Source organism: Callospermophilus lateralis, chromosome 2 (genome assembly GCF_048772815.1).
Source record: "Callospermophilus lateralis isolate mCalLat2 chromosome 2, mCalLat2.hap1, whole genome shotgun sequence".
Classification (NCBI taxonomy): Eukaryota; Metazoa; Chordata; class Mammalia; order Rodentia; family Sciuridae; genus Callospermophilus; species Callospermophilus lateralis.
The window spans coordinates 25,627,582-25,650,382 of NC_135306.1; the positions used below are offsets into that span (position 1 = coordinate 25,627,582).

The window sequence follows — 22,801 nt, forward strand, 5'->3', positions numbered from 1 at the left end:
TTCAGTTACCCTTCAGTCTCCACTTCCCACTCCCAATTGGTTCTTTCAGACTTTTTTATACGTCTATTTTTTTTTTCCAATTCCTCTATTGCCATGTTGGTTTTTTTTGCAATTTCCAATTTCACTGTGTATACCTAAGTGAATTTTACACCAAGTCATGAGCACATAGAATGTTGCCCTGGAGTTCAAATAATAATGATTAATGTAGATGACACTACAATTTATTAAGTGACTGCTGTCTTAAGCCTCCGTTAGGTGTTCTGCCCTCCCTGTGACTTTTATCCTCATAACCCTACAAAGTCATAACGTGGGGTCCCAAATCTGACCTCAGTCAATGCCTACCTCCTTTTTCCCTGCTAAGAATCTTCTGGAACCTCTGACCTGCATGCAATGTGCTAATCAGCCTTTCATTCCAATATTCTCAAACATGCAAAAAGCTACAGATTTCTAAGGTGATCGCTTATGTCTGCAAGTCTTTCCAGTATCTTCTGGAATTGCTAAAGGGTCATTTCCCTGCTTGCTTCCTCTGAAACGTGAGACTTCCCATTTCTAAGCTAAGTTGTTACCAATGTTCCAAGTCTCTCACTTACAGGGATTTTTACTAAGGTATTAATTATAGAAAACAGTTAACTTTTCCTTCTTTCTAAAAACATGGCTAACATAAACAAGATTAAAAAAAAAAAAAAAAAAAGACAAACTTTGAAAGGTGGGCAAATGACCCACAGTATTTTCTGAAAGAGGGTATTCATTGCCCAGGCAAGTGAGGGACATGAAGGGACTGAACAGTTTTCAGGTTTGGATGGAGCCCTGTCTTGGCTACAGAAGATCAGAGCCCAGGGCGGGTTTTCCATGGGGGCAGTGACAACTGTGGGTCTCTTTTGACTTCACACCTCTCAAAATTACCTTGGGTAAGAAATCACAGCCTGAATCACACTCATTGTGACTCAGCTTCCAGCACTGGCTGCAAAAATATTATGACTTCACCAATTCGACGACAAGATGGATTGTGTCTCTCCTCTCCTCCTACTCAAAAGATGCCTGGGGCTGCATTGGGACGTAAAACCCAAGAGGCTAGACCCAAAGCAAGGCTTCACCGGAGCACCTGTGTGCCAAGATCTGCCAAGAGCCCCCAAGAAGCATGTGCTGTCAAGCTGCCATGGAGCTCGGTGGAAATATCTGCAGAATTGCGACCACAGAGGGGTCATTCTGCTCAAATCTGCAAAAAAAAGCACATCACTGTGGAGTCCAGAGTCACCAAGTAAAAATTCTTCCTGAAAGGCAAACCACAACACACACAAGGTGGTTTCTTCTCAGAATGCACCATGTCTAAAGGAAGCAGGAATAGATTGGGAAGTCCTTCCTGCCCACAAACTTTGTCTACAAATTGCCATCCTGAAGGACTGAGTGCCCCTTTCAGCCAAATCAAAGACCCACCATTTACTCTTTCTTAGCCAAACTAGTGGGAAATGTTGAGAACTAGAGAAAGTCATTTTTTTAAAAAAAAATCATCTTAAAATAAAATCATTCATAGACACATGTAAACACAAGCAAATCAGCACCTGGGAAAGAAGTATTAAGATGTGCTGCCATGCCCCAGCTAGAAAGAGTGGAGAAGGGCACCTCTAATTCTAATGGCACAGGCATTTGGGGGGCGGGGGTTGGAAGGGAACATGTAATTTCATTAAATAGAAAAAAAAATTAGTAATCTCACTGTAGATTTTTTTTCTCTTTCTTATCAAAATAACACTGATCAGATAAAGCAGGAGAGATAACTTCCATTCTCAACTCTCACCTGCAGCGTTCAGTTACATGCCGCATTTATCTATCCATTGGGAAATAGAAACACTAAGCTAACGTGCCCACCAGAGCCCAGCGCGGTGAGTGCACCGCCATGTAATCACAATGTCAATATTCGGCAAAACTGTGTTTTTGTCCCTAAAATTCAATCTGGGCCCAAAGTTTCAGGAAGAATATCGGGGAATACCGTACATACGGGGCAAAGCTACACATAAGGCACTACATTTCCAAGGGCAACAAACTCAAAACTCAGAACTATTTATTCACTTGCATACCGTCTCCCAGCGTACAAACCTGCTCTTCATGGCTGCGTCCCTACAGCTTAAAAACATTGCTAGCATATAGAGGGTGTTCAACATGTATTTGTTTCTCAAGTAAATGAATATCCACCAAAAGCCCTACCACCATCAGAGTCATGGGGCTTAATTTTTTCCTAGAAACCCATCAAATCATAGCCAATAGCACCAATTGTTGATCTGACCTAAGTCTATAGTTCCTGAAAGAGACAGGTCTCAATCCATGTTAAAATTTGTATTTAACAGGTGACTCATCAGCAATCAGATCAAAATTTGTCCCGGCTTTCCATCCTGTTTCCTAAGCAAGGTTCAAATCTCTATATTAGTCTCCTTTTCTAGTTGCCTCAGATTCTCCTCAGGGACCCAGAGCATCTACGAGCATTCTGCAAACGCGTCTTGCTTCCTCCCACTGGCCTCAGGGGTTCACTAAATTGTTCCTTCTCCCAAGAAATGGGTTGAAATTTGTGTTCACCTGGAACTTCAGAATGGGACACAGGGCCTTCGAAGACGTAATTAGTTAGACGAGGTCCTACTGGATTGGGGTGGGCCCTAAATCCAATGACTGGTGTTCTCAGGAAAAGGTACAGAGAGAGACACACAGAATGAGGCCCCAAAAAGAAAGAAACAGAGGTTACAGTGTAGATAGTGAAAGTCTGCGATGCCCAGGGTCGCTGGGAACCCTAAGAAGCTAGGACAAGGCCTGAAGGTTTCTTCTCTAGAGCCTTCAGAGGAAGATGCCCCCTGCTACACCCCAGGTTCACACTCCTAGATTCCAAACTGGGAGAGAATACACTGTCTTCAGACACCCCACTGGGAGTCCTTTTTTGGGGGTGCAATTTTAAAAAACACTTTTGGTTTATTTTTTCTAATCAGTTACACATGACAGCAGAATGACAGCTCTTTGTTTCATTGTACACAAATGGAGCACAAATTTTCACTTCTTTGGTTGTACACGAGGTAGGGTGCTCCTACCTGGGAAATGAATATATCCCATGAGATGTCTTCTAAGCCTACTGGAATGATATCAATGCCTCAGGCTGAAAGCCACCCTCATCTACCACCTTTCTCCATCCAAACAGAAACACGACTCCTAAACATCTGTCACCATCTTGGACACGCTGTGCACATGTTCATCCCCTTGAGGAGGGCAGGTACGGTGTCCTATATACCCCTTCATGACCAGACAACCAAGCACAGCATGACATGTCACACATAATGGACGTTCGCTGAATTTGAGAACAAAGAGTATGATCTCTCTCTCTCTTTTGCCACAATCAACGTAAGTCTCTGATGAGTTCTCATTCAGATCTCCCATGAGGGAAACACATTCTCATCCCCCTTTTTAACTATTTAAATAAATCTATGCATCTGGACAAACAGTGACAGAAACTCCATTCTTGCTAGCAGTCGCTCTGTCCCAAGGCCAGTCCAGAAGTTGTTTATCTTGCCTTTTGTCCTGGGTTTTTTAATTCACTAAGGCTTTAGAAAGATCTGTGGACCCCAGAGACCAAAGATGTTTATTCATCCACAGAGTGGGAAGTGCACAGGTGCAGAAGGAGCCGCGTCTTGTTGCCCTGTGACTAGCCCCAGTGCAAAATTGCAAGGCAGACATCCAATCCCGTCTCCTGACGTGTCAAGACCAGCTTCCCACTGAGCTGCCATTTTGAGCTGGGATGGACACCAGAGCCAGGTCAGGACACAGATGGCAGGCTCCGCTGTTCTGGAGCCCTCTGCCGTCTGTGGATCAGTGATCCCCATTTCTGATCTCCAGCCCCACAGATAATTCTATCCTCAAGCCCAGATGCCACTAGAAGATTCCACAGAGTGACACCACCTTCCCAAGGGGAAACAGTGATGCCTGTGGTTAAAGCCAAGGGTCAGACACACCTGGGCTCAGATCCCAGCTGGGTTATGCAAGAGTCCTCATCCTTCTTAAGGCTGAGAGTGGCTCAGCCTTTCTGAACTTGCTTTCCCTTGTCACTGAGGATAATGGTCACATCCTCCACATTGGGTTTTGTGAGCATTCTACACAATGACACAGGGAAGGCACTTCATACGGTGCCTATTACCTGGCGAGCTTCACTAGTGGGAGCCACCGCTGATCTTATTATGAATCCTCAAATGCTTGTGTTCATTTCAGGTTGGTGCCTTCTGACCCTCAGGAGGACAATACTTAGACACTTAGAAAATTACCTCCATCAGCAAACAGAAGATAGCATAAAAAACCAGGGACAGGTAACCAGATGGAAGATGGGATCAAAAGACTGGGTTTGGATCACAGTGTTACTGCGTCCTGGTTGGTGATCTGCTAAGCTACTCCAGGTCTCCTGGTCCTTAGTATAGGTAGAACACCTCTAGACTGATCATCAAATCTGAAATCCAACACCAACAGCAGCAATGATGCTTTAACTGTCTGGGATTTGGGTACACAGGATGTTGAATGTTTGGATTAGGTATGCTCCACCAATAAAGTTGATGCGAATATTTCAAAATCTGAAAAAATGTCTCCATCTGAAACACTCCTGGTCCCGAGCATTTTGGTTAAGGGACACTCAGCCTGTGCTGTATGGATGGTGGGCACGGTTGCATCCACTGTCCCTTTCAGGGAACCTCCTGGAGAAATTTTGGTTTTCAGTGTCTAAAATTCCTACAAATCTCCTCTAAAACCACCTCAAAAAAAATTTAACAAATATCCTAAGCCTCGTTGACTCTGTCTTCTTCATTTTCATGTTAAGCTGGAATCCCAGAGCCAAACCTGCAGTGCCCTGCTAACAAATGAACAGCACCTCATGGCATCTGCGGAACCTCCAAACGCCCGGCTACATTCTTCATACTCAGTTGTATTTCCTACCAGTTATGCTTTATTTTGCATTTGCCCCAGCTAAAATCATTTGTTTTTGACTTGCAGGAATATCTTTAAGTGAACGTAAATCCCTTGTGAAGTGAAGTCGGCCACAAATATGGTGTTGAAATTAAAAAACAAAACAAAACACAAAACGGACTCTTCCTCAGCCTCAAGTTTCCTGTATTTTGTAAAGTGAGAGTGTCAGTAACAGCACCGCTGTTCGCAACGGTGGGAGATGAAGTGACTCTACCTCGGCAGCTCCCTGCCAAGCGTTCAAGGCCTCCGTGCTCAATCTCTCTGCCTCTACCCTTCTTGAATTCTCAGCTCAGGAAAGTCACTGAGCTCATTAGGCATCAAAGCTCTGATCCTGCCGGGCAGCAATATGGGAGAAGAAGAGGGGCGACGGCAGAACGTGAGGACTCACTCGCTGTCTCTGCTTGCTGGACAGCAGCACCACGGATGGCCCCTGCCCAAGCCGTGATGGGGCACTGAGCCACCGCGACACATGGGCGAGGGGACCGGAAGCCAGGTGACTGAGGCGGAACACCAGGCGGGACCACTCGGGCCAAGAATTTCTGCCTAAATGTTGCTACGCTGCTTCTCCCAGCTTGCAGGTGGCCGTCCTAGCCAGCAACGATCTCACGTCTCATTAGAGTGCGAGGGGAGGAGGGAAATCTGAGAATGCTAAATGGCGAGCCTTCCGCGCGGGCTGCAGCAGATGTGGGTATGTCACAAAATGTACCAGCCAAATGCAGGAGCTCGGGGAAAACACGGGATGCTTTATAGATGTCTTCCAAACGCCCAGCATCTCGGAGGGAGGGACATCTCCGCAGGACACTCGTTGGTATAGGGGCATGTGTGGCAAGTATCAAAAACCTCTTCAAGGTTAAAGGCTTAGAAAGGATGGTAAGGAGTAAGAGGAGGGAGGAGGGGAAGGACTGAAGAAGAGAGGAAGACTAGAAGCAACCTGGCAAAGAGACTCCAGTCATCTCCCATTCCCTGCAGCCTCAGCCCCGTCAGGACAAAGCGGGTTCCACACGAGCATCTCTTTCCCTCCAACGTCAAGGAAGCCTTGGCTTTCCAATGTTTGGACTGGCTAAGAGGAAATCTGACTCAATGAAAAGTCAAAGTGGACCGAATAGAAGTGTCTGGGATTATCCGCAGGAACCGACCTTTATGGACTGACCATGCCGTACCCATTAGGGAACAGCATGGGATAACCACCCATTATTTCCTGGGCACAATCATCGCTTTTTAAATCCAATGCCCGTTCAATGGGTTTCCTAGGAAGTATCAGGCCACTTTGGTTTCTGAGAATCTCTCTTCCTGTCCACTTCAGGGGAAACAGCTCATTCTGCTTTGGGAATCATTACTTTGGCCTTTCCCCAAATAGGTACTCACAACCATGTAGGTCTTCCAATTGTACGTCTACCCTCACCCACCAGGTTGTCCCTCGTCCCCTCTTGCCTAGGGTGCATTCTAAGCAGACTGTGGGCAGCAGAGGCCTCAGGATGTAAAGATCCCTCACTCTGGGAAGCCCCAAGGACGCGTTCCCCATAGAATTCATCCCCTATGCCTCCCTCCGGGTAGAGGAAGGGAGGAACGCTTTCCAGAGGGAGGCATTTCTATCCTGTTGGCTGGCACCCAGGCCATCACTGTGGTCCCTTGCCTGAAGGAGCAAGTGACCAGGAAAAGGGTGCTATGGTGGTCCTGAGAGACCTGCTCCTGCCAGCACTCCAGGAGGCCAAGCAGGAAGGTTACCTCGGTGGAGCACGATGTGGTCGATCATGTTGCGTTTGTATTTGGTGTGATAGAGGCAGAGGGGACAGCGCAGATCTTTGGGGCCCTCCTCAGGAACCGCCGAATGCCCAGCTTCCACGTGCATAGTAAAAGCAGATCTAGGAGAGAGGCGGAGGGAAAGGCAGGTGAGACCAGAGGTCACGTCACCCCACAGCTGCCAGCGAGCTCACCAGTGCCATCAGTGCGGGGGTGTCACTTGGGAGTCATGAAGAGGGACCCACGGGGCACACTCAGAGGGTGGTCCCAGTGTGAGGCTGGGACGGTTCTGCTGCTTCTTCCTCCATCCTTTCCAAGTCTTCACAACTGACGAGGCCCTAAAATGTCTCCTACAAATGGATGAAGCCAAGGGTCTAATGGCAAGGGCCCCTTATCGACTTGAGGGCTTCACTCTGAACACGCCTTGTGAGGGGCCCCTTACGGTCTCAATCACATATTTATCTGAAACATATTTATCTGCATTGAAGTGATCTGAGGTTCAGGTCCTGATTACCTAGGGCAGCTTTATATCTGTAATACAGGACTGATGCTCTACTATCAGACGGCTTTCTATCCATGCTACTACAAGGCATATTTTAAACATTCCAGATGCACTGGTTCTTTTGCTGTTTTTAAGAGCCTTCAGAAGTAGGTACTATTATTATCTTTAATTTACACATAAGGGAATGGGAGACAGAGAGGCTGAGCGACTTGTCTAAGGTCACACAGCCACTAAGTGGTAAAGCCGGTATTCAAACTCAGGCAGTGAGGCTCTGCACTCTGCACCTGTGGCCACAACCTACATGCGATCTCACAGGATGAGATTAAATCACAGGAGAGGTTTAGATTACACGATAGGAAGCGTTACATCCTTTTCTTGAGTTTGCCAGTTCTCTTATACACAGCAGCAAGGTGACTTGGAGTCTCTTTTTCTAGATTGGAGCACTCTTGCTATGATTGTTCAGGTCTACTCTTCCCTGTGCTGGGGTCTCGATTCTCTACGTATCTTAAAATACTACCATCTTTATTTTTTTGGTGCTAGGGCTTGAACTCAGGGGCATCCAACCACTGAGCCACATCCCCAGCCCTCTTTTATATTTTATTTAGAGACAGGGTCTCACTGAGTTGCTTAGTGCCTTGCTTTTGCTGAGGCTGGCTCTGAATTCATGATCCTCCTGCCTCAGCCTCCTGAGCTGCTGGGATTACAGGTGTGCATCACTGTACTTGGCAAAATGCTACCATCTTAAATAAGAAATGTTCTATGAAGGGAGCAAAGATGAATGTTTATCCTGACTTTAATTTTGTTTCAAAATTTATATATATATAACATATGTTAATTATATATAAATAAATATTGTATACATATAAAATACATATATAATTTATCCCCCCCCCCCATAAAAGGGGGTGCAGAGGTTGTTCCATGAAAGAAAAACACTTACTTCTCTATGCACTGGGCCAGTGAAATCCTTTGTTGCAAGCTCCTACTATTCAGGGGCCCATTTGCTTTGATTTTTAAACCGATTCATTTTGACGTAGCTTTTCCTCCCTTGTGTAAATCCCAAGGCCGTCTTCTGAAACTAGCTTCCTTGTGTAAAGACTGAACCCAACCTCCACATCATCTGATGGGTGGGGCCTTCCCTGAGCTCCAGGTTGGTAAGGGAAGAAGGCACTGGGGGGTGGAGCCAGGGCAGCCACTGTGCTTTTCACAGTGGTTTTCATGCCACTTACTTAAAGCCTGTGTAAAAGGAACAGTCTTTGCACTTGAAAAGCTTCTTTCCACCATGCTTGTCCCGGTAATGGCGCCTGATACTCTGGATGTAGCCAGAAGAGAATTCACAGAATTCGCAGTGAAGAACAGCTTCGGTTTTCTGCTCGGTGCCAGCAGAGGCCCCGGAAAGAGGCACAGGGCTAACACGGCTGTTGTTCCTTGCCAGGGCGGCTGACTGATAGTGGTTCAACTGCTGCTGAACGTCTGGGGGCTCTGAGTACGAGGAGTCTGTGGAGAGACAGGGAGAATGACACGGGCACGGAGCACGCCGTCAAGGCTGGAGCTTGGACACCCACAACATGGGGTTTCCCCCTGGTTAACGGAGGTGTAACTGACAAGTTAAACACGTATATACTTAGGGCATGCGACATGATGGTCAGATACACAATCTGGTTAATTGACACATCCATCTCCTCCCCTGGTTGCCATTTTCTGGTGTGTGCGGATCAGCCCGAAGACCTCAGCACAGTACAGGATGCCTTGCTATGAACCGCAGTCACCTGCTGCACCACAGACCCCCAGAACTAGCTCATCTTCTAACTGAAAGTCTGTACCCTCCACCAGCATCATCTGATTAGCTCTGAGCCTTAATCTGAGCGCAGTGGCTAGGATCCCATCTCTTGCCGCAGTTGTCTAAACTCCACGACAGATCTGGGAAATGCGTGTACGGAGGAAGTGACTCCTCTTTTGAATCTGACTTTGAGGGCCCCTGGTATTTAAAAATAAAATTCTGAGGTTAAAGGTTTCAAAGTGAAGGAAGAAAGTAAACTGTTGGGTTTTTTTTTTTTTTTTTTTTTTTCTTTTCTAAAGGAAATTGCTGAATGGCAACGGGTTGCCACAGAATACCCGTTCCAGTGGGTGAGATAAATAAACCCATGCAATGCACACAGGGGCAGGGACAGGGGACAGAGCAACAGCTCCTCCTCCACCGCAGCTGAGAATTATTCATGCCCACCAGATTAAAAAAAAAAAAAAAAATTCAGTCTCTAAACAGAAATGCTCAAGCACATGGCACTCATGCAAGTATAAAAATGCTTTATGTCTTCACAGTGAAGTGATTTAAATTTTAAAATATAAAAATCCGATAGTGTTCTCCTGGAATAGATGTTTAAAGCTTAGTCAGCATTAAGATGGAGATTTATTCATAAATCCCATTAAAATGAAATTCCAAACAAGTTTCTCTGAAAGATATTTTCAAGTCTGCAATTCCGAGGAACATGTCGGAAACGACAGGCACACATCTCAACCCTAGGAGCTTCAGCGGCACGTGGTGGGGAAACCTGATCTGGATGGAGGAGGGGAAAGCTCAGAGCTGCTACAAAAGAGAGATGGAGAGAGGGAGGAAGGGAGGGAGGAGAGGAGAGAGAGAAAGAGGGAGAAATAAAAATTTTTAAAAATTAAAGAGAGAGAGAGAAAGTTAAAGAACAGTCTTGAGCCTTTTCGCATGGCTCAGCTTTGAAAGTGAAGGTTCAGAATTCCACATTGTCCTGCGCAACCTGCAGCTGCCCAGGAACGACACAGATGAAGCCTGTGAATACCACACAGAAGAATTTCAGTGTAAGTTTCCCTGAAAAGAAAACAAAGGGCTCTTTTCTTAAGCCTTTCAAAAAAGCAAGGGGGAAAGGGGAAGGAAACCGTACAAGTCTCCTCCTGATTTGATGGACACTTCATTTTCCAAAGCATGATTCCCCGAGGCGGGACACGGAAGGACTCTGTAAACCCATACTTGATGAAACCAGAAGCATCCATCCCCTCAGCCTCATGGAGAAGAAGGACAGAGGCAGAGCGGCCTCCCCGATGGTGGGCCACCGTCTTCAAAATACTCAAACACCTTCCCTTCTCGTTCTCCTGCCCCCCGCACCTCAATTCATATTCCTTAAGATCATGAAAAACCCCTTTGGAAATTGTAAACAAACCCGCCACACAAAAAAACAAAACAAAAGGAAACTTGAACAATCTCTCCAAGCCTCCATGGGTTCATTACCAGGTGTAAACGGAAGACAAAGAAAGAAAGGGATGACACATGGAATTCATTTTCCCCCGGTTCCTTTATCTCCTCCTCCTTTATTCCTCTACCCTCTCTGATGAACCCACTCAGGATCACAACAATGCAACTGTCAACTCCTCATTCTTTCTTTCAATAGCAGGTTTGTTTACCATTTCATGGACTGCTCGGAATGTTTTCTATTTAAACCCTCAAGACCAGATTCTGCTCAAAACACACGCACAGTGAAGCACAAAGCACGCCCCACCTCTCTGGTGCAGGTGGAGCACTGACTGCACACCGGCCTTCCTAGAAAGCCTCTCTTCCCTCAGTAGCATGGGTCCTCCTTTGCACTCAGCACTGCAGAATAGCAATCCTGTCATCAACAAGGCCAAAGCCAGGTCCTGCTGCTTGAGGTCTGTCCACCATCCACAAATCTACCTGGGAACCAAATCAAACATCCCACGGAAAGGTCTCCCTCTCAACATGCTCCCTCTGTGACATGGCACGCGCCTCAGGGAGCCTCCCAGGTCAGTGTGGACGCTGGCTCACACCTCAGACAACAGGCACCTGGCGGCTCCCATCCCTTCCCAGCAGAGCTATGAAGAAATGAACAGCTCCCAGTTAGACAGCCAGCCAGGTGAGTTGATGTCCCCTTCCCTGTCACCCATCCCTGACCCAGATCATGCAGTCATCTCTTAGGCAGACCCCTCTGGGAGATGCATCTCCTTTCAGTTGGTATGTTTTCCTTATCTTTAGGGTCTACTGCCTATTAGTTATCCGTCTCAAAAAACAAATTCTACATTTTAACTCCAGTATTTATATGTTACAGAAAACTTGAGAATAAAATGCAGGAGGTCTCAGGCAAAGCCTTCCAAGAAAGGAGTTTCACCTCCCTTAAATGGCAATGCAAAAGGAACAGCTGTGTGCCTCTACACCAGAAACTTGTATTTTCCTCCTGGTTAAAATCAGGTGGACAGTTGTATTTAGAAAAAGCAGCAAACCCTACCATTTGTGATACAGCTGTGATAATGGCCAGGACAGGGCACTGTGGGGCTTCTCTGAACTCCACTCTGCTCTCTGGTGCCAATATACTCAGTCCTCTCTCTCACTTAGGGTTTGTGAATAATGTACGATTTTAGCACTTTGGGCACTAAAGTGACAAAGATGTGAGTGTGTATGATTCCACTGATCTTAAAAAAGCCCACTTGCTAAGCAACATAAAATTCTATCTTTTTCATGAGGCATAGCCTCACAGGCAGGAAAAGGGTCATTTTGTACCCAGGTTAGGAAGGCAAACAGATTGTTAGCAACAAGGGCATGTCACATAAGTTAAAAATCATCATTAAGATTATTTCCTTTTATTCCGAGCTTAGAGAAAGAAAAGTGTGTTGGGAGAGACAAACTTCTGGGAAACGCAGCAGCTGAAGCACTCGGTCATGAATTCAGTGGGAGATTCTGCACCTAACAGTGGGGTCACTCAAGTGGCCTATGGTATCTAGACTGCAGCTGACAGCAAAGCCTAAGATAAAGGTGGTTCACCTTTAAAAACAGATCACAGCTTAGTGTCACACACATCTTCACCCCACCAGCCCAGAGACCTATAGTCTGAGAAAAGTTCAGTGCCCTGACTTGTGACTTTATTTATATACAAAGTTTTCTAAATTACATTTACTTTTGTCATATATGTATATGTATACACACACACACACACCTATTTTGTAAATTGTCAATAATAAGAAAAGAGTTATACTTTACACAATCAGGATCAAAGTATAATTTTAGCATGGACTAGATCACAGTGCCTATAACATTAGAAATTTACTGCATAGCCAGCAATTGATTCTCACAATGATGGTATGCAATATAATCGGGTCCCCATGCCAGTTTTACCCAAGAGACAGATAAACTGAGGATGGCTGGTCACGCAAGATCTACCATGATTCAGAGGTAGGACCTGAACAAAGATCCGTTTAACTACAGAACCTGAGTTCTGACTACTAGGCATCCGTACCTGAAGGCGACCTCTAGGGACCCAGGACAAATCAGAGGTACAAAAAGATCATGTGAGCTCTCTCAGCAACAAAGATGCAGCAGAGATAAGAAGGGCAAAGTCATGGGGAGGTTGAAATAGTTAAGAAAATAATATTAGGCTAGATATGAATGATAACAGAACACAACATTAAAACTCCATGCAAAAGAAAACACGGAAATAAACATGGTGGAATAGGTAGGGAAAAAATAAACCCAGCAATATTTGTGGGGGAAAAAAAATATCCAAAAATCTCAAAATGCTTTATAAAAATAATACAGATGACATTTCTAGAAGCACACTGTGCTTGAAGGCTTTCAAAACACCCAGAACTGTCTCAATGCCATGCTTTAGGTAGATGCTTGATAGATGGTCCTTGAATAATAATCCTCTGGAATTCCTCAGATGGGATTTAGCTGGGAATGTCAAGGACACAAATGGGATGTGAGTGCTTTGGGTGGCTCTAGCACAACCTGGGATTTTACCAGGACAGAGCTGAATTCCAGATGGGCTCTCCCAACCCTTCCACTTATTTAGGTTCCTAAAGAAATGGGAGATTTTTCTCTAATTCCAGATCCCCAAAATATCAGCCAAACCCAGGTGAGTATCAATAAGATTTTTTTCTTTTCCTCCACTGCAGAAACAATCATAAGAAATCTGACTTTATAAAAACAAAGACAGAAAAGTCAATCTAGAAGAACAAAAAGCTTGAGAGAATGAGGATTTCCGGATATCCACAAGTATGGGTTACCACTGTCTCTGTGCCAGGCCATGTGCTGACTCTGAGAGTCAAGGTCAAAGAAGAGATGAGCAGTGCCTGGGGAGAACTCAACCCTGTGGAGGGCCAGGGAGCCAAGCAGTTGCTTGTTAGGAAAATTCAGGCCTTCTTTCTGTTTAGCAAACTTTCATTGATTGAAGGAACAAAAGAGGCAAAGAGAACAAATGAACAGTAACAGGCGAATATAACTACGGGAAGATTAAGGAAGACACCAGGAAGAGTGAGAATCAATTGGGCAGTAAATTGTGGGAGCCTCAGAGGAGAACAAAAAGGAAGCCATACCCAATGCCAGTTCTTGAATTTCTGCAGCTTTGCCTTGAGGCCACAAAAGAAGGGGAAAGGGAGCAAGGTACCTGAGGGGGAGCAGGAGTACCCGAGCCAGTGAACACATTCAATTACATCTGAGCTGCATTTTGGGGACAGATTTGGAAGACAGTATGAATCAAGTATCAGGGAAAAAGAAAAGAAAAAAAAAAAAAAAGACAAAAGAATTTTAGACAAGCAGATTTTAAAAGTGGCCAGGGGCAAATGATGACAGTACACCCACTCATTCAGCAAATATTTATTGAGCATCTAAGTAAATAGGAGAGCCTGTTCTGAGACAGTAATGCTTGATCCCTGCCCTCCAGCAACTCACTGAGTCTGAAAGACATGAAAATAATTGATTATATACCATGTAAAAAATGAATTGTAGGGGATGAAGGGAAAGTCATCAGCATGTGGTGACTGACAGAATGTGGGAGTGAAGAGGGGGAAAGGAAGTGCAGAGAACCCCAAGTCCCATTAATAAATGGTATTAATGACTGTTAATGACAGCAAACCGCAGAAACCGAAAAGCTCGATTCACTACACTTGAACCTTAAGTTGTACATTTTGTAGAAACTAATGGGAAACTAACACGTAACCATGTACGCTCTTATAACAATGACAAGAGTGACTTAATCTCCCTAGGACAAAGAAATGAAGATTAGGGGTAGAAGAGAATGAATCTAAACAGAAAAACATATGCATGGAGAGAGTGGGGTAAATGGTGTGCAGCACTGCTTACAACCCCCATGTTCTAAAATTGTGTAGAAAGCTCAAAATGATCCATAGGTTGTCGTTTTCTTCAGAAAAGCAGACTATTTAGCAACTAAAGATTGGTAGCATAAGCAACCAGAAATAGAATGTTTCCTATAGGCAACTGAACCAAAAATAATGCAGATGCCCAAAGTAAAGTGGAGGGGTGGAACTCACATAAGTAGGAAATACAGAACACTATATCTCTAGTGAAGAAACTATAGAAAAATTGAGAAAGGTACACCTCAATCATGAAAGGGCAGCTAAAGACCTACTTCAGTTAACAGCCGTGAAACACTGGGAATGGCACGCAGCCTCTATCATACAACTGCTGATAAACTTAGGCAAAGGACAAAGATAGTCTCATACATATTTCTGTGTATGTGACAGTGGCCCAGGCAGCTGTAGAGAACAGAGAATTCTGCTGCAGTGGGAACTCACTGAGTGTGATGATCCTTTTCTTCCATGCAAAGCTGAAAGCTGTTTCAAGATGTGGGTCTGATGGACTCCCCAAACCCTCCACCACGTTGAGAACTGCCATCATTCCCAACATCTCCTTGTGTATTCTCAACGTCAGTGGATAGCTCACCTGATTGTTCAAACTCAAACTGAGGTTTTCTTTTTTTTCCTGGGGGGGTGGGGCAGGCTAGGGATTGAACTCGGGGCACTTAACCACTGATCCACATCCCCAGCCCCATTCTGTATTTTATTTAGAGACAGGGTCTCACTGAGTTGCTTAGCACCTTGCTAAATTGCTGAGACTGGCTTTGAACTTTCAATCCTGCTGCCCCTGCCTCCTGAGCCACTGGGATTATAGGCATGCATCACCAGGCCCTGCTCAAACTGAGGTTCTTTGAGCTGTCAGACTTCTCTGTTTCCTGTGGCAGTACATCTAACCATGTGCTGGAGACCAAGCTCATGACCCAGCTCATGACCCACCATGGCTCATTTTCCTCTTGACTTCCTGGCCTTCCCCACCCATTGTTCCTCTGGGTCCTCACGTCATACATGGCAGCTCTTAAGGCCTCCTACTCGGTTCTCCTTCTGTTAAGGTCTATTCTAGTTTGGCCAGCATACAAACCACAGACATAACAACATACCACTTATATGATTATGATATAAAGATACATTATTGCCAATAATGCCTCCGTCATTCCTAGCTCTTCAGCTGGTCCAGCCCAGGTCTGCAGCCACATGTCTGGCTCCCTTCTGGCCCTACACATATTGCATATTTCATCACGGGGTCCTTGGTCATGACTACTTACTGTTCTTCCTCTTTCTCTACTCTGGCAAATTCCTCAGCTGAAAAGTCACCTCTTTTATGAAGACTTTTTTACAATAACCCGAACAGAACTCTGTTATCCTCTATGTTTTTCTAACGCATACACATCGTGATTCCAACCTTGATCTCATTATACCTCTTATATACATTTACGAGTCTTCTTAAGAATCTCCTTCAAAACACTTGGCCAGCCCAATGACCCACACCTTAAGACATCTGACTGAGGAAGACCCAGAGCCACTATGGAGTCTGGGCTGGCATGGTGCACCATTCTCCAGCAGGCCCATCCATTCTGATCTAGCAGATGAGTTAATGCCATCAACAATCAGTTGTATTTGTCCCTAAACTTCTTTATCCCCGTTATATTACTGTGTTTATTCAATATAATTAATATCTTAGGAGATGATGAAATATAGGTGTAAACATATTTCTATGACAGCTACATTGAATTCTCTGAAAAGACTCGATAAAGTTGCTAAAAAAAAAAAAATACTGTCAAAACACATTTTGGTGAGAGCACCTATAGAAGACTGAAAACATAAAAAATCTACAAGTTCTAAATTCTCGTTCCACCCAAACGAAATTGAAACCAGAAACGGCACATGATGCAATGAAGGAGAGCAGGGTTCACGCTGGAGAGAAAGCAGGACTCCTGCCCAAGGACTTAGCCTCAAATGCACGGGTGGGACCCTCCATCCTCCTGGAGAAGGAATATACTTTCAACAGTGAAAATAAAATGCTTAATGTGCTTTCAAGAAAAGATGTGCTGGTCAAAATGGCAGTATCCAAACAAACAAACAAAAAACAGAAGGAAAGTGTTGGCAAGGATGTGGAGAAACCAGAAACTTTGTGCGCCAATGCTGTTGGAAATGAAAATGGGGTGGCCACTATGGAAATCAGCACAGAGGTTCCTTGAATAATGGAAGACAGAACTACGATATGATCCAGCAATCCTACTTCTGTGCATTTATTCAAAAGTGCTGAAATTAGAATCTGGAAGAGATAATGGCACTCCATGCTCACTACGACATTATTCACAATATCCAGGAGGTGGGAACAACCCAAATGTCTGCCCACAGATCAATGGAAAAAGAAAACGCACACATACAATGGAGTATTATTCAACCTTAAAAAAAAGAAGAAAATCTGGTCATACGCTCACAAAATGGATAAAAGTGGACGACAATATGCCAGAAGTAAGGGACAAAATTTGCTCAATTCCACTCTATGAAGGGACCTTGCCTAGAATAGTCAAAATCACAGAAACAGAAAGTAGAATGGGGATAGCCGCTGGCTAGAAGCTAAAGAAAATGAGGCGCTGTTGTGCAATGGGTATAGAATTATAGTCCTGCAAGATGAAAAAACAATTCTAGAGGTTTGCTGCACAACAGTATGCTTATATGTAGTTAACAAGACTTGAAGGTATATTTAAAATTTAGTTAAGAGGGTAAATTTCATCTTTCATGTTTTTTTAACCACATAATTTTTTTTTCAGTGCCTTTAGACAAGATAATATGTCAGGTTCTTTACAAATTTAATACAGTTTAATTATCATCATAATTACTTAATTAAGGTACTTACGGAAATATGTGCTGGATTGAATTTGCGGACCACTGTGGCTAGAAAGGCACATGAGGTATTGTTTCTGCCTATAAATTGTAATGTAAGCGCCGCAAGGGCCAAGATTCTTGATGCTTTTTTCACTGATGTATTTCAAGTGCTTCTAAGTGGTGGAAAGGCACTTAAGAAAATGTCTGCTGGGTTAAATGTGTGGACAGCTCTCACAACCATATGTATGTGTAGTTACTACACATATTTAGAGTTACTAAAACAGTACGTAGCAGAGAGCTGTCAAGATGATTCACTGAGTCTACTTACTTAAAAAGATGTCTTAGGATCTATCTGATACCTCTGCACCTTGATTCAACTCTCTTTCCTTCTCGAGATACTTACTGCTCACTCTGCCATGAGCAGAGTGAAATCCAGCATCCAGGACAACTACGAATCTCCAGAGCGACTGGCTACTGATGCCATTATTTCCTTTGAAGATCCTCAAACACACCCTCTATCTATGGGCCTCTCCCAAAGGAAACTGCATTTAAAACTAACATTTAGAAACAAACCATTCTGGACAATGTCTGGAGAGGAACAGAACTCTCTAGAGACATTGACACTCTTTTATTTCCTTCTTTTGATTATGCCCTGAAACTCTCTCCAGGCCAAAGACTCTGGCACCTTCTTGTCTTCTGCTATCAATGGGAGTTCTCGGGCCTGGATGCACAAGATTATGACACAATGGCCTGGGGACAATGGACTCTGGATGACTATATATAGGAATTCTCAGCTTGGTTGTCATGGAGGCAAACGGAAAAACAAGCCTCTAATCCTGAAAATAAGGTTGAGGCCAAACGTGAAGGAAACACACACTGAAAACTTCCTGTCATTCTGATGAGTAAAAACAAAACCTTGAAATATGATCAGGGAGTAGGTGAGGAAAAAAAACAACCACCAAGTATATTAGTCTTCAAAACTACGAAAATATGCCGAAAAAAAGGCCACTCTTTTCCCATCATACTTAAATTCATTGAAAGTCTTTCAAAAGCCTAATTTCACATGTAACTTCATGTCAAAACGACATGAAGAGACACAGAGACACAGAGAACCGCTAGACTTTGGATTTGCTAGGTCTTTTTTTTTTTGAGACAGAGTCTTGCTAAATTGCCTAGGCTGGACTAGAACTAGCAATCCTCCCACCTCAGGCTCCTGCGTCACTGGGATTACAAGTGTGCACCACCATAACTGGTCTCCTGGGCCTTGAAGAATCCATTCACCTTTCTGTGTCTATCTCTTCAATGTCACTCATACCCAGTCAACAAAAATCAGAGGAAATTCCAGATGCATTTCCCTCCTTCTTTCTACACATTCCACAAGTCAGAAAGATCTGCTGGGCAACCTTCTAGAAAGGTCTTCTCTGTAGTCCACTCATTAGTCCACTACCATTGCAAACGTCCAGGTCCTCACAGCTCCTCGTGTTCCTAACTGGTTTCCTATATTCCATTTTCGTTTCCCCCTAAGGTTCTTTTCTGTTCTAAAATGCAAGTGTGATCCCAATACCAGGATCTTACAGGAAAAAGCCCACACTGACCAATGGTGCTCAGGCTTCCTTCAACTCCCCAGATCTATTCTCACCCCGCAACCACACAGTCCCCACACTAGCGGCCGTTTCTAATATTCACTTTCTTACGATAACCTTAGACTTTTCAGTCTGAGATACTCTAATTAATCCATCAGAGGGCACTCAATTTAAATTTGCTATCACTGTGATATTTTCCTCAATTCTTCTGGATATACTTACTCAATTCCTACTCTGGGTCTCTCATATATAGTATTCATCATGCAACATGGAGATTATTTCACCCCCATTAGACTACAATCTCTTTGATAGTAGGCGACCCAAGCATGCATCCTTCTATGACTTTTTGTCTTTTTTAGAAGATTTTAGAAATCCCCCAGAATTTAACCTAAGGCATGTCCAAAAATGAGTGCTCAATAAACAATGTTGTAAACATCCAAAGAGTTCAAACTGACAACAATGGTCTGAAAACCTGATTTCAAAGGAAAGTCCAATTGACCAAATGCCACTCTCTTTTGGATGCTCAGTTTTAATAGAACTTTCCCACTGAAACACTGACCCACTTTTACTAAAACCAGCCTAGATCATTTTTAAGTATCTAGACAATGGCATCTTAAAACTGGAATTCAAAAGCAAAGAAATTCAGAATCCATGGCCATCCCAAGAAGCCAAAGGAATTAATTTCTGGTTGTGACCCTAAACCAGCCAGCTCTGAGTCAACACTCTGATGGAACAGATGACCTCAGGAAATCTGGAAGTTGTTTTAGACGATTCCACATGCAGACAATCTGCTCTTTCTCCCTCCCTTTCTGCATCAATTGGTAGACATAGGTATTTTTGAGATGCTCAGGCGTAATACAGTAGGAAGCATTCAGTACACCATGACTTTTCCAAAGCCAAAGCCAAGACCATGCAAAGAGAGCCCTGGACAACTGACAAGAAGATATTCTTGAATTATTTTCAGGTATTTAGTATATTTTCTCTGTATAAGACGTTTTACCCATTATCCCACATTAGGAACACACTCTCATCTCAGACGTGTAACATAGAGACTGTTCGTTTTGCACAAGGATTTTGTGGTGGCTCAGAAAAGCAGAGATAGCTTCATGTTACCCAGTCAATGGAGAAATAGGGACATAACCCGGGGCTCCTGAATGCCCCAGTTTCAAAAACATGTTCTTTTTCTGCCAGTGCCATTAGGAAATATTACAGGTGTCCCTTCTTCACTAAGCTGTATTAGTAACCCAAAGCCTATATTTTTAAAAACCTTCCTTGAAACAAGCTGGAAATATGCAGAAGAAATAAATGACTGTGTGGTAAAGGAGCCTTTTCGTAATTTTTTTTTTTTTTTTTTATCCCCAGGAACCTCTGGGTGGCATCTGCCATTGTTAATTGAGAAGCTCTTACAATACCAGATGCATAATTCACCTGTGACTCTTTTGAATTGTGTGATAAGGAAGTAATGTTTCCTGCTGTTCGTTGAGATCATATAGATGTCTTTACCACACTGCAAAATCCAACGAAAAGCGACAACTACAAAAGCTTCTTTATATAAGTGACTTGGCCTCCACCACAGAGTGTGCGAGTAACCTCAGACGGCATTCAGAGCTCACAGGCCGCACGCAAAGCCCTGGTGCGTCCTCCTCAAGACCCGAGTGCAGGGAAGACGCCTACTGACTTCAAGGAGTTGGTCACAATGTACGGCTGGCTACGAACCGGGCTGTGACGGCCCAGACGGGAAACCATTGTGGAGATTTCTTAAAGGATGAATCGGGAAGAAAGAGCACATCTGGGTATAAGAATATATATTTAGATGCACATAGAGCTCTAGGTGACGGTATGGAAATCAGGGGAGACAGGCGATGGTGGGTCAGGACAGGATTGAGCAGCCACACTTCAAAGCACAAAGCTATTCTAAAATTGTCCCCGAGCAGGAGTCTCTGAACCAACAAACTCAGTGGGTTTCTTACCCTTTTTTTCTTTTATTTTCACCTATTTCCATGCGGGGTAAGAAAATCCTCACTCTGGGTTAAGCTATATTTTGCATCACCATTAAAGTGGTAGGTTCTTCCTCAGGAGAGTTCCTCCACCCATTCCAGACTCACCCACAGGAGCACTGCTCAGCGATGTTGGGCTCAGGGGCAGGGCGTCAGCTTCCGGGAAGCTACAAGGATCAGGCCGGGGACCCAGGCTCACTTTGCACGGTCTCAGCTAACTTTGCCTCTAGCAACCGTGTTGGGTGCTTTTTATAAAATCTCCTGTTGTTGACCTTTTACCACATCCTTAAGGAATTACTGCCTCCTATTTTATAGACAAGGAAACTGAGGAGGCAAATAGGAATCAGACAATCTTCAGCTCTCCAGAACGGGTTTTTACGCCTCCTCATAGTCCTGCTGAGACTCCCAACCAGGCAAACCTCTGTCTGGTTCCCCACTGGTCAAGTGGAAAAGATGACACTGTTCACTTTATATGAGAGCCGTGTGTGAAGAACAGGGCCTAGCACACAGAGAGCCCTTGCAAGGCCCAGAGTTCCACAGCAGCTAAGCCTGTATCATATAAATTTTGCCTTAAAGTTTACTACAGAGGAAAGAATGTGGTCTTCTTAACTGGACTGCAGGGTCAGTGAGGCTCTCTGACATTGCTGTCAACAGTATAATATTCATCCCAGATCTAGGCACAAGGTACATCCTCTGCAGCTACTTTCTGACTGATTGATTCTGAGAAAAACCAAAACCAAGGCTACTGTGGGCAGCACCCCACCTGCTGAAGTTATAGATGGAGATGGCTGAAGTGGGGAGGGGGTGGGGGATTGACTGTGGGCCTGGATTCAGCTCAAAGGTGGGCTTGACCTAAATAATGCCACAGACTGAAGGATTAACCCCCATTTTGTTAGATAACACACAGTGGTCATAGATCACCTTACTGCAAAAAGACCTGTCAGAGAAAATTGAATTCCCAAACTGAACTGACCTGCCTGACAACCATTCAGGGGTCATTTTCTTTTTAAAATTTTTTTTTCAAGATTGCCTCCATCTTTGAGCAAAATTCTTGGTGTCTAACTTATAGGTGTGGCATCAACCATTGCTATCCCCCCTAATGCCCTCCCCAGACGCCCTGCCCAACACATCAACCCTGATCCTTTCTACTCCGGATCCTCATCTCCTTTCTTGATAGCACTGTTTTGCTAACTCACCTACAGAGCTATGTATGGGTGGATTGTCTAGTTCTCCCTGCTATAATGGAAGGATTTGGTTCCAAACTTGCATGGATTTTGGATTTTATTTCATGACTAATGAGAACATCTTGGCTTCCCTGGGAACACCTGGTTCTGCCGAGCAGGGGTGATGCCTTAGGTCTGCTGGCCTGTGACTCGATTTGAGAAACCTAGGGGTGTGCCCCAAGAGGTATCCTACCTTCTTTCCACTATAGGTTGCAAAACAAGTGGAAAGACAAGTGTGTGTCAGAGGGCATGCCAGGAAGGAGGAGGATCAGGGCCTGCAGCGTGACTCCGTGGAGTCTACAAGATGTTCAGCACATCTGCAGTTCAGGGTGCAGGAGGGAGGCGTGGGGCGGAGAGATCCCAGAGAGCAAGTCGGGTGCCAAGAACAGCTTCCCATGCCGGCTTGGGATTTATTTTGAAGGCAAAGGAGACAGCCACCGAAGGACTGTAAGCAGGGAACAGGTCAAATACAGGCCTTGCATCTTTACCTTTTCTATGTCTATAAATTGTTCCCACAGCCCTGACCAAATGCTCCTCAGATGGGGAAGGCAGCTCGGTATAAGCAGTTTCCCACTTTGAGAAAAACCCACTGGCAGCCATTCCCTGTAGAGGATGGAGTGCTGTCAGGAGCCCGCAAGGATTCCATACTTTGTTAAGTAGAAAACACTCTTCCCCTCTGGATTTTACTAGTGCGTTGGAATTGTTACTTAAAATTCAGTTCCTACTGTTTCTACTTACACTCACATCTGGTGTCGATTACGGTCCCTACCTTTGCAAAAGAAAGAAGGAAACTCAGTCGTCTCTTTGGCTGCTGTCATCCCTTCACGT

General features: G+C 44.4%; 1 protein-coding gene across 3 annotated transcripts in view; it reads right to left on the reverse strand.

Moving 5' to 3' along the window:
* Positions 1-22,801, reverse strand: part of Znf462 (zinc finger protein 462) — a 131,931-nt gene that overhangs the window by 24,059 nt on the left and 85,071 nt on the right. For all 3 annotated transcript variants that reach the window (XM_076845723.2, XM_076845722.2, XM_076845721.2), the window contains exons 8-9: positions 8,446-8,713; positions 6,700-6,836 (exon numbers count right to left, since the gene is read on the reverse strand). In XM_076845723.2, the coding sequence (XP_076701838.1) occupies positions 6,700-6,836; positions 8,446-8,713 (405 nt within the window). The remainder of the gene's footprint in view (positions 1-6,699; positions 6,837-8,445; positions 8,714-22,801) is intronic.